General features: G+C 38.4%; 1 protein-coding gene across 14 annotated transcripts in view; it reads right to left on the bottom strand.

Moving 5' to 3' along the window:
* Positions 1 to 17257, bottom strand: part of CDKL5 (cyclin dependent kinase like 5) — a 221810-nt gene that overhangs the window by 57151 nt on the left and 147402 nt on the right. For all 14 annotated transcript variants that reach the window (XM_070067272.1, XM_070067277.1, XM_070067275.1 and 11 more), the window contains 4 exons: positions 15489 to 15548; positions 12888 to 12978; positions 9083 to 9272; positions 1020 to 1100 (listed from right to left, as the gene is read on the bottom strand). In XM_070067272.1, the coding sequence (XP_069923373.1) occupies positions 1020 to 1100; positions 9083 to 9272; positions 12888 to 12978; positions 15489 to 15548 (422 nt within the window). The remainder of the gene's footprint in view (positions 1 to 1019; positions 1101 to 9082; positions 9273 to 12887; positions 12979 to 15488; positions 15549 to 17257) is intronic.

Genomic DNA, 17257 nt, shown 5'->3' with positions numbered 1-17257 from the left:
GGGTTTTATTAAAAAAAACACACACACACACAAAAAAAACAGTATTCAGTAATTGGGAGAGACAGACATGCTTAATTATTGAGATTTCTGAAAGCCTTCATAGATAAATGAATATTGTGAATCTCTACAAAAGATTATATGGTATGTGGACATTTCCCTTGAAGCCACACCTGACTCTCCCACCTCTGCCCACACCCCTATTTCAACTATGTTCCCTGGAACACAGATTAACATAGTTGAAAGTATAGCAAGATTCTAGGAAGGCTGCTCAGCCACTTCCAACTGTGCTAAGTGTGCCCTTTAAAGGTTCTATGCCTAGCATGACCTGCACTGATTTTGACAGTTGACAGAATGGGCATAAAATAAAATTGATCTATTAACAACTGCTTTTTAAAGGTCTACTATCAAACAACAGAAACTTGCTTATCCACTGGCTGGATACAACAAAACTGGAGAAAAGTGGAAGATAGTTTTCATTCAAAGGGTTTACTGTCTACTGGGGAAGAAACACTCCAATAAAGAAATCTGAGGATGTGTTTAGTAGTCCAGAGCAGGAAGACAGCTTGACAGGGAGCAACAGGAGGAACACAGGCCACAGTAATACCAGCAACTCTGACATATATAAAGAGGAGACAGAAAGACAAGAACTGGGTTCACTGATCAAATCTGTATGAACTCTGAGGCGCCTTAAATATCATGTGAAAAAAAAAAATCACAGGATCCTCTGTTATTTCAACATTCATTTTAAGATTTGATTCAAAACATATCACTGTGCAACTCTTGAGTGCTAATAGATTTTTATTCTTTTATTTTAGGAAAGTAAATTAGGGATCTCATGGTCATCTATACACAGACTATGACACACCAAATCCTGTTGCAATTTTAATTAAATGCCTTTCAACACAACATACTCCCCTGTTATTCAATATCATATATCAACTTTAAAAACATTTAATTCATACACAACAGAATCCCCAAACCAAAGGGCATTTTATACAGACAACATCTATTTCTCCTACCTTCATTAGATCAAGTAAAACACTATTCAAAATTCCAAGGTATCTTCTCTCCAATGACTGAGGATGGTTAACAGCTGGAAACTGTAAGAACAACATGACAGTAATATTAGCATGTGGGGAAGGATATGCTAAGGATATGTGTGTTGCAGAAGGGAGCAGATAAGTAGAAGTTACTGCCCCAGTGTCAACACAAGTCAAATTACATGAGCAGTCTTCAAAAAGTTCATGAAAAATGCCTATTATGAAAAAAATGCATAATTTCAATTTTCTTTTTGCACTAAAATAAACTTGTACTAACTTCTTATAACATGTATCAACAGAATCTATTTTTGAGACACTAAGAAAGCTAAGACATCAGTTTAAAAAGAGGCATTTTCAGAGCAACATAAATTCTGCTAAAACTGAAGCAAGAACAAACATCAAATTGATGGTGAGGCTCGGGTAGAATGGTGAAATCACTGATGCTTACAAAAAGCTCATGGAGACAATGCTACAAAGAAACCAGCAGTTTGCAAATGGACTTTTTTTTTTTTTAAGATTTTTATTTATTTATTTGAAAGGCAGAGTTACAGAGAGGCAGAGAGAGAGAGAAACAGACAGACAGATTTCCATTCACTGGTTCACTCCCCAAATGGCTGCAACGGCTGTGGCTGAGTCGATCTGAAGTCAGGAGCCAGGAGCTTCCTCTGGGTCACCAAGGCAGGTGCAGGAGCCCATGCACTTGAGCCATTTCCCACTGCTTTCCCAAGCCATAGCAGAGAGCTGGATTGGAAGTGAAGCAGCCAGGACTTGAACTGGCATCCATTTGGGATGCCAGCACCACAGGCAGTAGCTTTACCCACTATGCCACAGTGCCGGCCCCAGAAAGAGATCTTCCATTACTGGTTTACCCCCCACCCCATAATGGCCAGAGTTGGGCCAGATGGAAACCAGGAGTTTCTGCCAGGTCTCCCAAGTGGGTGCAGGGGCCCAAGCATTTGGGCCACCTTCCACTGGTTTCCCAGGCACATAAGCAAGAAGCTATATCAGAAGTGGAACAGTCCGGACATGAACCAACATCCATTTAGGATGCCGGCATCGCAGGTGGCAGCTTTATGCAAGATACCACAACGATGGCCCCCTACGAATAGATTCTTAAGAAGAGATGAAATGATGAAGACGGAGTCCACAGCTTTAGGCAGAGCATCCACATTAATTTGCAAGGACTGACAAAAAACTGCACACACAATAGCCAACACCACAGACACCTCAATTGGCTCAGCTTACACAATTCTGACTGAAAAAGTGGAGCAAATTTTCTGCTCAGCGGGTACCAAAACTGTTGCACCCAGACCAGCAGCAGACAAGAGCAGAGCTTTCAATGGAAATTCTAAGCAAGCAGGATCAAGATGCTGAAGCTTTTTTTTTTTTTTTTAAGAAAAATTGCATCGGGAGATGAAACGTGGCTTTACCAGTACAATCCTAAAAAGCATGATTCAAGCAATGGCTGCCGAAAGGAGGAAGTGGTCCAGTCAAAGCAAAAGCTGACCAGTCAAGAGCAAAGGTCACAGCAGCAATTTGGGGGTCGGGGGATGCTCAAGGCATTTTGCTTATTGACTTTCTTTCTGGAGTGCCAAAGAGTAACATATCTTAATGGGACAGTGGTGTTTTTGTTTTTGTTTTCAAGATTTATTACTTATTTATTTGAAATTCAGAGTTACACACACACACACACACACACACACACACACACACAGGGGGTGGGGAGGTCTTCCATCCACTGGTTCACTTCCCAATTGGTCACAAAGGCTGGAGCTGCGCTGATCTGAAGTCAGGAGCCAGGAGCTTCTTCTGGGTCTCCCACACGGGTACAGGGGTCCAAGGACTTGGGCCATCCTCCACTGCTTTCCCAGGCCATAGCAGAGAGCTGGATTGGAAGTGGAGCAGCTGGGACTAGAACTGGTGCTCACATGGGATGCCAGCGCCACAGGAGGAGGATTAACCTACTGCGCCACAGAGCCGGCCCCAGTGGGACAGTGTTTTGAAAAAGCTAGCCAAAGCTTTAGAGGGAAACCGCCCAGGAAAGTTTCACCAGAAAGTTCTCCATCATGACCACACTCCTGCTCATGCTTCTTATCAGACAAGGGCAATTTTGTGAGTTTCCATGGGAAATCATTAGACAGCTACCTGATACTCCTGATTTGGCAACTTCTGACTTCTCTTTGTTTCATAATCTTAAAAAAAAATCTTTAAAGGACAACCATTTTTCTTCAAAGAAAGACTGCACTGACATGGTTGAATTTCCAGGGCCCTCAGTTCCTTAAAGATGGACTAAATGGCTGGTATCATCATTTACAAGAGTATCTTGAGCTTGCTGGAGCTTATCTTGAGAAATAAAGTTTATATTTTTTATTTTTCCCTTTTAACTTTATTTTTCCATGAATTGTATACTACTTTTGGTGTCTATGTATTGTAGGTTTGAATGGTAAATAACAGGAAAACTCGCAGGGAAAAGATGATATTTAAATCTAGGCAGATAATACTAAGGTGTATAAAAAACTAAAATATAAAAATTTGAAATTATTTATACAGTTTACAGGCATTGTCTGCTTAAACAATTTTCTATTACAGTTAGTACAGAATTTGCTTATATAGAAAATTCTGAATTACTGACAGTAATTGGGGAACTAGCAGAAGGGTTATGATAAGACATCACAAAGAATTCTTATACCTTTTTCACAATAACATCAAATTATTGCTGAAAATATGGAAGTAAAAAAGAAAAAGGCAGTAAAAACAGTGAATTCAAACACATATTCTCTTATTGCTTTTAATATATTCTTTTAATGACCTGTTTTTTTCAAATCCTTCATTTTTTAAGTTGGAACACAAGGCAAACAAAGTCTCTTAGACTAACAGATGCATTTTTAAATAAAATGAGGGGGAGAGGCCCAGTTTATTTAGATGTTCCATCCTTTCCTCTACCAACTCACATTTCTGTAGTCTCTCAGTAGATGTTAAGATGTTGGGTAATATGACTGGCGGAATTCAGTCCATGGACTCCTTCCAAATGTGATGACTAGCTTGCTTCTGGTGTATATTTTCTTTATACCAACCTAAGAGCATTTCAAAATACTGAAATCCCTAAATGTGCTAAATAAGTGGATGAGAGGACTATTTATGTAGTTAAATTCAAAGAAGGTATTTAAGGAGTGATTATGACATCATACCCACACGGTGCTCAGTACAGCAGCAGAGAGAATATCAGGAAGGCCTAAATCTGGCACCCGGGGAATCTGCTGTCTGGTTGGGAAGCAATCAGTGCTAGTCCTGCAGCCCGAACTGCCGACGGAGGACGAGAGAAAGAGAGATCAAGGTGGTTTGCGGCTGGAGAAGAAAGAACCCATGGCTGGGTTTTGGAAGAAATGTGAAGATGGAGAAAAGTAGGACAGTACCTTCAAGAGAGGAAGTAGAAAGAATAACATGAACTTAACACAGACGCACACGCAAAACCTAAAACTGAATTCCGAGGGAAGTGATGCTATGCAGCATTTTAGGTATTATCATTCTTATTTTAGAGATGAGGAAGAAGACGATCAGAAAGTTCAAATAACTGGTTCAGGGCAAGTTACATAATCCAAAAGTAGCAGAACTAATATTTATACCTAGGCCTATGTGCCAAACCCACACTTTTTCTAAACCTAGGTGCCTCACCTAAAGGAGGTAAAGAGGTTCTTTTGGGTGTTACTGGAATATTAACTAGCAGCCTAAAGAGAGGGACACCTGCCTTGCTGCGATAAAAGATACTATACCAGTACATTTTAATTAACACTCTGCTAATGAGGTCTACCTTATGCTACCAGGTATCCCCTCTTTTTCTTTTTCCAGAGTGATTTTTTTTAAAGATTTATTTATTATTTGAAAGGCAGAGTTATAGAGAGGGAGAGACAGATATCTTCCATCTGCTGGCTCATTCCGCAAAAGGTTGCAACAGCCAGGGCTGGGCCAGGCAGAAGCCAGGAGCTTAGAATTCCAGCCGAGTCCCCCATGAGCATGGCAGGGCCCGGCAGGGCCCCAAGCACTTGGGCCATCCTCCACTTTTCTAGGTGCATAAGCAGGGAGCTGGATGGGAAGTGGAGCAGCCAGGACATAAATCAGCACTCATACGGGATGCTGGTGTCACAGATGGCAGCTTAACCCACTATGCCACAATGCTGGCTCCCAGAAGGGATTTTAATGATAAGAAAATTAATGGGAGCCAGCGCCGCGGCTCACTAGGCTAATCCTCTGCCTTGCGGCGCCAGCACACCGGGTTCTAGTCCCGGTCGGAGTGTCGGATTCTGTCCCGGTTGCCCCTCTTCCAGGCCAGCTCTCTGCTGTGGCCAGGGAGTGCAGTGAAGGATGGCCTAAGTACTTGGGCCCTGCACCCCATGGGAGACCAGGATAAGTACCTGGCTCCTGCCATCGGATCAGCGCGGTGAGCTGGCCGCAGCGCGCTGGCCGGGGCGGCCATTGGAGGGTGAACCAATGGCAAAGGAAGACCTTTCTCTCTGTCTCTCTCTCTCACTGTCCACTCTGCCTGTCAAAAAAAAAAAAAAAAAATTAATGGTGAAATAAAAAATGTATTAGAAATGTTATAATAATAAAAAATGACCAAACTCCTAACTTTAAAAAAATTGATTGATATGCTTTTGAATGAGAACTACCATTCTAACAGGAGAGAATTCAACAAATGGGAAAAACTCAAGCACAGAAGTTTGAACAATTTCCCAATCAACACAATGAGAGTACGTCTTTACTGAGTGCTGACTATGTATGTGCCAGGTACTAGGTCTGGGCATTTCACTTATAACATTCCACCTTCACATCAATCCCATCACCATTTTACACATGAAGACACAGAGGCACCAAGATGGTGAAATCACTTCCTGGGTCATTCAAGCAGTAAACACAGAGCCAGGCTTTGAACTCCAGCAATCTAACTCCAGAGCCTGTGCCCTATACTAAGTGACATCAACTGTTACTTTTTCCAAACAATGTTTGTCATTAGAGCAACATTTTGTGGGATTTCCAACCTCTCCACAACTGAATGCAGATTCTCATCGAACCACATCATTTACCAGCGAGCCCATGGTTCACGGCAGACGCACGTGCTTAGTTTTATGTCCCAGATACTCTCAAGTGATATCATGAAAGAAACCTTCCCCCCAAAAGATGCTGTTAAGCCTCCAAAGAGATTAAAGTAACTTAGTTAAAACACCACAAACACTTTCAAGTGAAAATGTAAAGAGTAATGTATATAAAAATCAACCCATCACGGAAGCAGCAATTTCAGTAAAAGATACTTCTAGGGAGTGCTGTAACATATAGTCTACATTTTACAGATAATATTGTTGAGTGAGAAGTCTGTGAACAAACAGGACCACAGACAAATGAGGAAAAGCTACCCTTCCCGAGGCCTCTCTAACCCAGATGCTACTCAATCTTCAACATCCATTTCAAATTTCAAATCCCCCAAAAGGGGCCAGAGCTGTGGCGCAGCGGGTTAAAGCCCTGGCCTGAAGAGCCGGCATCCCATATGGGCACCAGTTTGAGTCCTGGCTGCTCCTCTTCTGATCCAGCTCACTGCTATGGTCTGAGAAAGCAGTAGAAGATGGCTCAAGTCCTTGGGCCCCTGCACCCACATGGGAGACCTGGAAGAAGCTCCTGGCTCCTGGCTTCAGATCGGTGCAGCTCCAGCTGTTGTGGCCATCTGGGAAGTGAAGCAGCAGATGGAAGACCTCTCTACTTCTCTCTCTGACTCTTTCAAATAAAATAAAGTAAATCTTTAAAAAAAATTTTTAAAAAATCTCCCAGAAGGATTAAACATGACAATAGGTCTGATCTGATTTCATCATCATTTAAAAAAAATCATCTATTATTTTTCACTTTATGTTTCTGTGTGGGAGCAAACTGTTGAAATCCTTACTTAAGGTATACTAAGCTGATCTTCTGTATATTAAGATAATCGAAAATGAATCTTGATGTGAATGGAAGGGGAGAGGGAGTGGGAAAGGGGAGGGTTGTGGGTGGGAGGGACGGTATGGGGGGGGAAGCCATTGTAACCCATGAGTCGTACTTTGGAAATTTATATTCATTAAATAAAAGATTAAAAAAAAAATCTCCCAGAAGTCTTTTCTAATGAACACCTAACTATGGTTTCTTTCTTCTCAGGGTATCTGATAGACTCATGAGCTAAGCCATATCAACATATGATACAGTACAGAATGCAGTACTTTATATTACTTTCTTATAAGCTACATTGTTTTCTAATTATTTCAAGGATGAAAATCTTAGTTCTTTAGTTTGTATGTTATTACGTCCAGGTACCAAGTCAGATTTGTTTATGCTTTCTTCAGAGACTCCAGTATATAACCCCTTTGACCAGGCAAACCACAAGGCAGGCTGTTTCTGGAAGCCAAAGAACAGACAAGTGTGGTAAGAGGGCAGGGGATGAAGACAGGTATGAGAAAAAGGTCAAGGAACACAAAGGGCCTGAATTAGGCAAGGTCTCATGGGCTACAGTGAGGAGTTTGGATTAATTCTCAGCAATACAGAAATTCATTAATTATGATTAACATTATTTCTGAATTTAATAGATTTTCCCTTTTTGCTACTGAGGAAAAGTCCATTTACTATCTATTTTCAGTGTCTAATGCGGCATGTTAAATTAATCTCTTGAACCACATCTGCTATTTGCACCATAAAATAATGGTCCCAATTTGGTCAGGTTTTCCTGGGGCAACTCAGATTTGGAAGAGAATGTAAGAAGGAGATAAAAGAGAAACGTGTGTATGCCTCTGTTCATTAATTTCTTCCATATTCACTGAGCCTAGCAAGAGCTGGGACTTTGCTGGACACTCATGTGTGAGTAGAGGTGCTCTCCAAAGAGAAATTAACTGAGGTCCAGAAAGTCAAAAAACAACCAAAACATATTGCAAATGGCAAGGTAACATGGTTTGAGTGTGATCCACTTGATAGAAAGAAAGAGGAAGTAGAGGTGAGATTATTTTATAGTTCTCACAATCCCCACTAATTGGCCCAAAAGAGTGGTTGAGAACTAAAAAGGTTACTTCGGGAGTGGATGGAAGAGAGAGGTAGCCCTAACTCATTGGCCACTCCAGTAAGGTACCTCCCCAAGCTGGATGTTTCTAATCTGGGGGAAGCTTATACTTTCTAAGATGCTTTTTAGCCTGTTCTCAGAAACAAGGAAAGACTACATGAGACAATGCACTAGTTTGAAAAGAAGATCTGATGTTCTGTTGTCAACAGTCAAAAATTACCTGCTAGAACAAGAACCTTTAAATCTGTGAAATGCAAATACTCGTGGCCTTTCTCAAATCACTACAAATGCATCTGCTCAACTAATTGGTAGCTGTTCACACATTTTATATCTTTTGAGGATACTTAATATTTTGGATAAAGAAACAGTTTAAGATAATCAAAGTTTAGAATAATGTATATGCTTAAAATTTACAAATAAAAAAATTAGCCTTTTAAATTCTGACCATTTCCCCCCACCCTTAAAAAAAAAAAAGATTTACATATTTATTCAAAAGGCAGAGATACAGAGAGAGGGAGGGAGAGAGGGAGACACAGAGAGATTTTCCATCTGCTAGTTCAACTCCCCAGATGGCCGCAACAGCCAGAGCTAGGTCAGGCTGAAGCCAGGAGCTTCTTCTGGGCCTCCCACGTGGGTGCAGGGGCCCAAGGACTTGGGCCATCTTTCCCTGCTTTCCCAGGCACATTAGTAGGAAGCGGGATCGGAAGTGGAGCAGCCAGGACTTGAACCGGCACCCATGTGGGATGGTGACACTGCAGATGGAGGTTTACTCTTCTGTGCCACAGCGCCAATCCCTAATTCTGACCATTTTAAAATTCACAAATACTATATAAGACTCAGAAATAAAATATTTTAGTAGGAAATTATAAATATTGTAATGAGAAAGGAAATACTATTCAAAGGATAGCGTAATGCAATGAACAATGATTTAAGTAAACGCTGTCTTACTGATTCCATTTTGGGTTTTAGCAAAACTTCTTACCCGAAGCCCATGGAAGCGAGGATTACTGTAGAAGAGTTTCATCTGCTCAGAAGGAAGAGGTCCTAGCACTTTCTGTATGGTAAAAAGTTGGTCAATTTCACTTTCTCCAGGAAATAATGGCTGTCCATCACTAAGCTCCCCAAGAATACAGCCCACAGACCACATGTCTACAGATTTTCCATAGGGAGCTCTGAAAAGCAAAGGGAGAGATTTTCTTGGCAAATGAAAAAGCACAATGATTTAATAATTTTCAAATAATTTGAACACATTCATGATGGAAAGCATACCTGTGTACTTAAGGAATGAAAAAAGTACCATATGGAATAAAGTGAGGTTGAAAATAAGGAATTATGGACATTCAAAGTGAAAATTCAAAACACAACTGAATAAACCTATGTTAACAAAGCCTTCAGTTTAGTAAGTTTAGTAGGCACTAATTTGAAGTCTATTCGTATCTGGGTAGATCTTGAACATGAATGGCTTAATCAACTCTAATATAGCACATCTGTCTGATGAGTAACACCTCACTTGGAGAATGAAATGCTCCTAAGAAATGTATTTTCTACATGATAACACTTTAGCTCTCTAAATTTCAAAAAATTCCATCATACCTTTTTTTTTTAGTTTGGTCTATTAAATTGTATGACTGATTTATGTGTCTTCTTAACCAATAAACACTATTATTTAACATTTGATTGCTTAGTATCACAGTTTCCAATAGCTAAGATTGTGCTAAGCTCCATCATATCATTTACCTGAATATATTTGGACCCTAAGTATATAGGCTTTGTAACTCAAAATTTCCCTCAAAGCTTTTTAAGTTTATTTATGGGTTTACAGCTTGCTCCTAGAGTTTGAGTTTACCAGAGGGTTTTAAGAGTGCTGCTGTTATCAGCTATACTTAAAAAAAAATCTAGGTATCCTCAAAGCAGTTTTATACCTATACCCTATATATCTACTATACCTATGGTATCTACAGCATTAAGTCAAATTATTTATAGCAAATTAAGTAAATAATCATACCTTCATATATATACATATTTTTAAAATAAACAACCCAAGCTTTAAGAAGTGGGAAAGCCAAAATAAAATATCTGAAAAGTAGTTTGTAATGAAATTCTAGAATCTCATAATGATATAGTACTAATCTCATAATGATATAGTACTAATACAAACATTTTAAACTAAAGCACTTTCAACACTATACAGAATGCTTCTAGGATAATAAATCACTGTAACAAGAAGTCAATATTTCATTTATCTAATTCATTTCCCACAAAAATGTAAGAACCATATAAGGAAATCTCATCTAGATATTTTTGGTAGCTTGTTGGGAAGGGAAGGATATAGAACTTTCTTTGACAGCTATTTGAGAGTAAGAAAATTGTTCCATAGTGCTAGATGGAGAAACCCATGGAAAACCTCCACATTCCCACTACAAGCTATTTTTCTTCTGTCTTCTGATTTGAATAATTTATACAGCTGGAACTATTTTGAATGTCAAGGACAAAACCTTGAGAATGTATTAAAATAAATTCTTTTTAAAAATTGTTTATTTTAAAGGCAGAATGACAGAGAGGGAGGAGACAAGTTTTCCATTTGCTGTTTCTCTCCACAAATGTTTGCAACAGCCAGGTCGGGGCTAGGCTGAAGCCAGGAGCCAGGAACTGCATCCTGGCCTCCCACATGTATGGCAGGGGCCCAAGTACTTGGGCCATCTTCAGCTGCCTTCCCAGGAGCATTAGCACGAAGCTGGATTCAAAGTGGAGCAGTGGGAACTTGAACCAGTACTCTGAGATGCTGGGGTTACAAGCAATAGCTTAACCCCAAAATATGAATTCCTAATATATAATCAAATATCAAATTACTTCAATGGGATTTTACACAAATAATATGGTGTTTCAGCTAGTACTTGGTATCAATTAGTGATACTAAATTTGCTCGAATGAGTTGCACTATCTCCATCTACTTTCGGCAGCTACCACACATCTCTAAACATCACCTCAGTTTTCCTATAGGAATTATTAAACAGAAAGACTATCTGAAGATTCACAATAAGCTGTCTTTAGAATTAACTCCTTGGAGGAATCTCCCAAACAAAACCAGTTGATAATGAGTCTTTCTATCATACTAAGTCCTCAGATGAAGTTCTAAGAATGATGTACTTCCTAATTCATTCTTCATTGGCTAATAGTGTCCAGTAAATTCAAATTGGAATCCTCCCAAAAGAAAATAGACTATGTATTTCAATGAGTTCACATAGGTACACAGAAAAAAAAAAACACAGAAAATCAATCCTAAATCCAAGACTAAAAATTAGCAAAGAAATTCTAAACTCTGTCCACACAAATGAAGAGATTAAGTGACTAACCATCATTTGTTTCTCAGGATAAAGCAAGCTTTTGATTAAAAAAAATATAAAACAGTAAATCTTTCAATAACTAACACCAATGATTCTTATAGGCTCAAGGTCAACAATGAATCAAGAATTACCAACAGATGGTTGGTAGAGACTAGGAAATTAATAGTTAACACTAAAATAAACCTGCAGAGAGTAATTCACAAATACAGTCACCATGATCTTCAGAAGAAATCCAGGAACTTATACTGCTATTACATAAAAAGTATCTTTTATAAAGTAAATTTCTCATTTCCCCCAGTTACACGTATGGCACACTAAAAGAAATGAAATCTACAGTGTGTACACTTGACATCATACCACCATGTCTGATTTATTTTGTAGAGCATGTCTTCTTTCTGTATACTTGGGTGTTCATAAAGAAGGAAATTTAGGCAAAATAAGAAAACTACAACTAGGCTAGGGAGACCATTATTAAGTGGTAGAGATCAGGACTAAGGACTAAGGCTCCTTTTTAGGCTCTAAAATGTATTAAAAAGGAAAGAAAAACATTATCAGAAGACTCTTGTTCCAGATGAATGAAAGAGCATTGAAAGTGGAATGGTAGAGAAAAAGGAGATGGATGTGGAGATGCTGCTGAGAAAATCATCAATGTGGTACGAGTTTGAATAGCAATTCATTACCAAAAGTGATTTACAAATTTGAAAGAAAAACTGCAACTGGTTCAATATTAACCCCATGTGTCTAGTGAAGTGGTTAGACATAGGAAATACTTGATAAAGTATTTGCTGAATAAATGACTAGGTAAGTCAGACTGTCAAACTCTGTGCATATTCATATTGTTAATCTGGAAGATTAGTGAAAATGGCTGCAATACTTCTTCCCATTTCTGTACACATGCCACTTTATATATATAATGTGGCTCTACCACTTCTCCCATCAAGAGGACTTGACCTGGGACTTCGGTAATTTAACAACATTCTTCGTCCAATGAGGCAAAAGCCATGCAAACAGAGGATTGGAAAGCACCTTTTGCTTTGGGGCTTTCCTTCTTGCATGAAATTCTACTGTTATCAAATAAAGAAATTTGGACTCCCCTACGACAGGGTGAGTTGCCATGCTTTACCAACGGTCTGGTCCAGTTGAGGACCCCTAAACCAATCAGCCTCCAGATGCCTTGTCAGTTGACTATAACTATATGAATGAAGCCAAGACAGAGAAGCAGAAGACCCACACAGCTGAACTCAAATTGCTGACACACAGAATTTCAAGCAAATAAAAAGTACTTGTTTCATACCATTAAGATTTTAAGTGCTTTGTTACACTGAATAGATAACTGACATATTTAATAAACTGCAGCTCTTATTTTCCATAGAAGATCTCAAAACCAACAATACAGGATTAGTAGATATATAGAAATCAGTCTACTTTGAGAAGGTAACTCACCCAAGTAAGAGCTCTGGGGATCGATACCACCTGGTGGCCACATACTCTGTATAGTTAGCATTGTTGCCTTCTGATAGATTTCTAGCAAAGCCTGAAACAGTAGTAATTTCATGTTGGCAAATATTTCAGTGCTAGTTAATAGATTAAAAGAATATCAAAAGAACATAATGACTGGTACTGAATGAATTTTTCATTAATAGTGTCCTTGTTACTTTAAAAAGTTTATAGAATGTTCAAGTCAATTAAAATGTGCAATATATTTACTACAAACCTAGTCTCGCCCCTAAGCTAAAGAAATTCATAGTTTCAAAGTCACCCCATGCCTTTATAAGCATTCAGAGCATACTTTTAAATCAGCTCTGCCAATAAATGAAAATCTTAGCAACAAAATGAAGTTCCCACAAAAGCCAGAAGTCAAAGTTCAACCAGCATATCAGATGGTCACTAATTATGCTATATGAGACTTTACACAGTACTTACATATCTATTGTTGCTGACTAGTTCTGGCCATTATATAAACAGCTGACAACGAGCAGTGATGGAAACAAAGAAGGCCAAAATTACTGCTATCTGCCAGCAACTAAGAAGCATATTACAGACAGCCTAATTACATTACAGATTCTACCATTACTTTTGTCGCCCACTGTTTCAAGGGCTTTCAGGCTATTGCATAACCATAAAACAAGTCAGCAGGATAAATTAATTATCTGCCTAACTCAATATATTCACTATGAATATAATAGCAATCCCACCCCTACCCCAACCTGTGGTTTCACCCTCTGCTGTTTCAGTGACCCGTGTTCAACCACAGTCTGAAAACTCGCAGACCAAAACCAGGGCATGACCAGTTGGCATAATCTGCAGTTTCACACATGCACTGGGGTCTTGAAATGTATGCACTGCAAATAAGGGGGGGTGCTGTAGTAGTTAGAGCATCAGAACAGCAAAACCAGGGGCAAAAATGAAAAGTGGAACAGTGAAAAATACAAACAATCACAGCAAAAAAATTCTGTAACTTCAGTTAATAAATACTTCTTTGTAACATATATTTTTTTAAAAATATTTTTATTTTTGAATGGGGTTCTTTAAGCTACACAAAGGAGCTGAGTGTTCTGGGAGGGAGAGCAATCAGGAAGCCCCTGTTGGAGCTGCATGGAACACAGAATGCCACACGTTGTGTTGCCACGAGGAGCTTCCTGGCCATTTCAGTCTTTTCTTTAAGAAATAATGCTAGACCAGGAATACTCTCTTCCTATTATTAGCTATTCTACCGCATTTGTTTTGCGTTTATAACTTGCTTTACAAATGTCAGTAACTTTGAAGCTTAGGCAGATGAGCAACCCATAGACGCATGTGCACACAGTAAATGGTATAAGTGGTGCATAAAGTCTCAGCATTGCATGGCAGTCATAATTATGGACAAGAAATCAGAAATAGATATACTGTATCTGAAAACCATAATGCTACAGAAATGCTAGAACTGCCAAGATTGAAATCCTTTAGATACAGCCTTTAACATTTCCTTTTTATTCTAAGTACTTCTTTAAAAATTTAGCATACAGATTCTTCTTTATAATATTCCTTAACATAAAGTATGAAAAAAATTAAATCTTGTAAAACATTTTTTCTCAGGCCAACAGGTTCATAATATTTAAATTATTTGGACACACTGAGAGCTACCTATTTTCAACTGCCACATTGGACAAAATAGGCATTCTGTTAAGGGAGTTCCTAAAATGCTTCTATTTCTCATTTGTGCCATCCATCTCCTTACAAACCTATCTAATTGAACCTTTGCTTATGATAAGGAGAAGCATTCTTAGTTGTGTGTGGAGGTTGATGTTGCATTTATGATTGTATTTGACTACATCAAGAAACGTTAAAATATCAAGTTATTTTTTAAAAAAGTGTCAAGACCTAAACATCACAATTATTATTTTAAAATTTTTGGTAATTATTTTAATTTGAATGTTTAATAGCACATAACACAGAGTTAGACATATGGGAAATAATATGCAATTTTCTACTAGGAGGAAAGACATACTCAAAGAAAACCTTCATTGATACATTCAATAAAGAGTTGGAATATCATGCATCAATTACTAGTGTCATTCATTTAACATTTAGAGGAAATAAATGGAAGTGTTCTAAAAATGTCTTTTGACTTTACAGTTACTTCTAACTATTGCATGTATACAATACATAGGTGTATGTATACAGGCATATTTTTAGTGTTTCTGGTTAAACCTGTGGCAATTTCAATTAATATTTAAAATATATTTTTATTCTTCTCAAACTAGAAGGCCATAATAGTTCCTAGACTTTTTTTTCTAGAGTAATTGGTTGCTGGGATTATGAATATATGCAAATGCATGTATTTGCTTTGAATTACTTCTCATTAAACAAATATTACATCATGAATCTTTGCTATTTTTGCAAAGAGTTAGTGATCCTCTAGCAATGAATTTTTCAGTACACAACCCAGTAGAATGAATGTTCTTCTGCTAAATTAAGTCAAAACTTTCAATATGCCTTTAAAAATTACCTATATATCACATTAAATTCTGTAAGTATCAGGACTCGACATTCTTTTTAACTTACCAAAGTCGCACAGTTTCAGAACATCATTGTGGCTGATTAAAAGGTTTTCTGGCTTTATATCTGGAGTATCAAGATGAAAAGACATTGGTAAAAATGTTCTATGTGTTCTGTGACTGTCTTTGTTAAGTCACTGCAATGGCATCTAATCAGAAATATCTAGAGTACTTTAAATAGAAACTATGGCAGCAAAAAGTAGGGTACATTTTTTGTTGGTACATAAAAGTTTCAATTAGCTTCTTTTGAGAAACACACGGACAACATCTAAAAAAAAGTTTCCCTTTAATTCTTAAAAGATATTAATTAGATCTCTGAAAGGAACTTAAAATGACTGAATCTAGGCAAACCCATTTCAAGGAACTATTTTTACTTCCCCAAATACCAATAATACAAATTTTTTGGGATAGCATATAAAATGTTTATATTCCCTAAGTTATCTTTAAAATACATAGGAGAAGAAGATAGCATTCTATTTACTGGAAGAAAAAATATAATATCTATTTTCTGTTATGGTTTTCTGTGTACTTCCAAATCTATACATCTCTTTAACCTTTCTGTAGGATTCACCAATATTAATGTCTAACACTGAAGCTATACTACTGAATGAGTCAAAGTTACTAATTTTTTCCATGGGTCTTTTGAAGATGTGATAGGAGCTGAGGGGTAGAAATTCAGAGAAAACATAGTTGGAATTCACCCTGAGAAGCATCTCACAGTTCTATGTTTAAAGTTGAGAACCCATCATCTTGTCACGTGGTGGAGGTGCAGCTAGGGAAAGCGCAGAGGCAGTGATATCTGCAGATGGCAGAAGTACGCTTCTACTCTTAATGGTAATCACTAGTGACTATACGCTTAACAAAATCGCAGTATCATGATGCAAATTCTGGTAACTCAGTTCTTCAGTAATATAACAAATCAGAATACTAGAATCATTACCCTAGATGCTAGACACCCAGTTACCTGGAGACCTGTTCGTGCCACCAACAACTTTGATAAGGTAGCTGCCATGAGAGTCAAGTGCAAGAGAAATACAGAGTGTCTCTTTCCAGACTGGCATTCTTCATATGACCTCTAAGCTATTCTTAACAGTGAGATTATTTTTAAACTGGCATCCTTGTGCATTTGTATAGGTAAATAAAAACATAGCATTCATGTATCTGATAATTCAAAGACAAGAAGTGTCTGCAACATTTTCTGATAAACATCTTTTAGCTTCATTTGCACCCTACTTCTGTAAAACTCTGCAATGCAAGAGATTATCAGGTGAAGATGAAATGATAGCATGAAATATAACGCTGAGCAAGTAATTTCCTTTTTATTGCTATAAACTACCCACTTCATGGCAGTAAAGGATAAAATAAAACAGCTTATAGAAGTATAATCATGGAATTTATGCAAGGTTGATCATGCCTGCCATATGCAGACAATGTTTTCTTTTTTTTTTTATTTTTTGACAGGCAGAGTGGACAGTGAGAGAGAGAGAGAGAGAGAGAGAGAGAGAGAGAGAGAGAGAGGTCTTCCTTTGCCGTTGGTTCACCCTCCAATGGCCGCCGCGGCTGGCGCGCTACGGCCGGCACACCGCGCTGATCCAATGGCAGGAGCCAGGAGCCAGGAGCCAGGTACTTATCCTGCTCTCCCATGGGGTGCAGGGCCCAAGTACTTGGGCCATCCTCCACTGCACTCCCTGGCCACAGCAGAGAGCTGGCCTGGAAGAGGGGCAACCGGGACAGAATCCGGCACCCAGACCGGGACTAGAACCCGGTGTGCTGGCA

Source organism: Oryctolagus cuniculus, chromosome X, assembly GCF_964237555.1.
Source record: "Oryctolagus cuniculus chromosome X, mOryCun1.1, whole genome shotgun sequence".
Lineage (NCBI taxonomy): Eukaryota > Metazoa > Chordata > Mammalia > Lagomorpha > Leporidae > Oryctolagus > Oryctolagus cuniculus.
The sequence above is the reverse complement of the archived record's forward strand: the minus strand, read 5'-3'. Positions and strand labels throughout refer to the sequence as shown.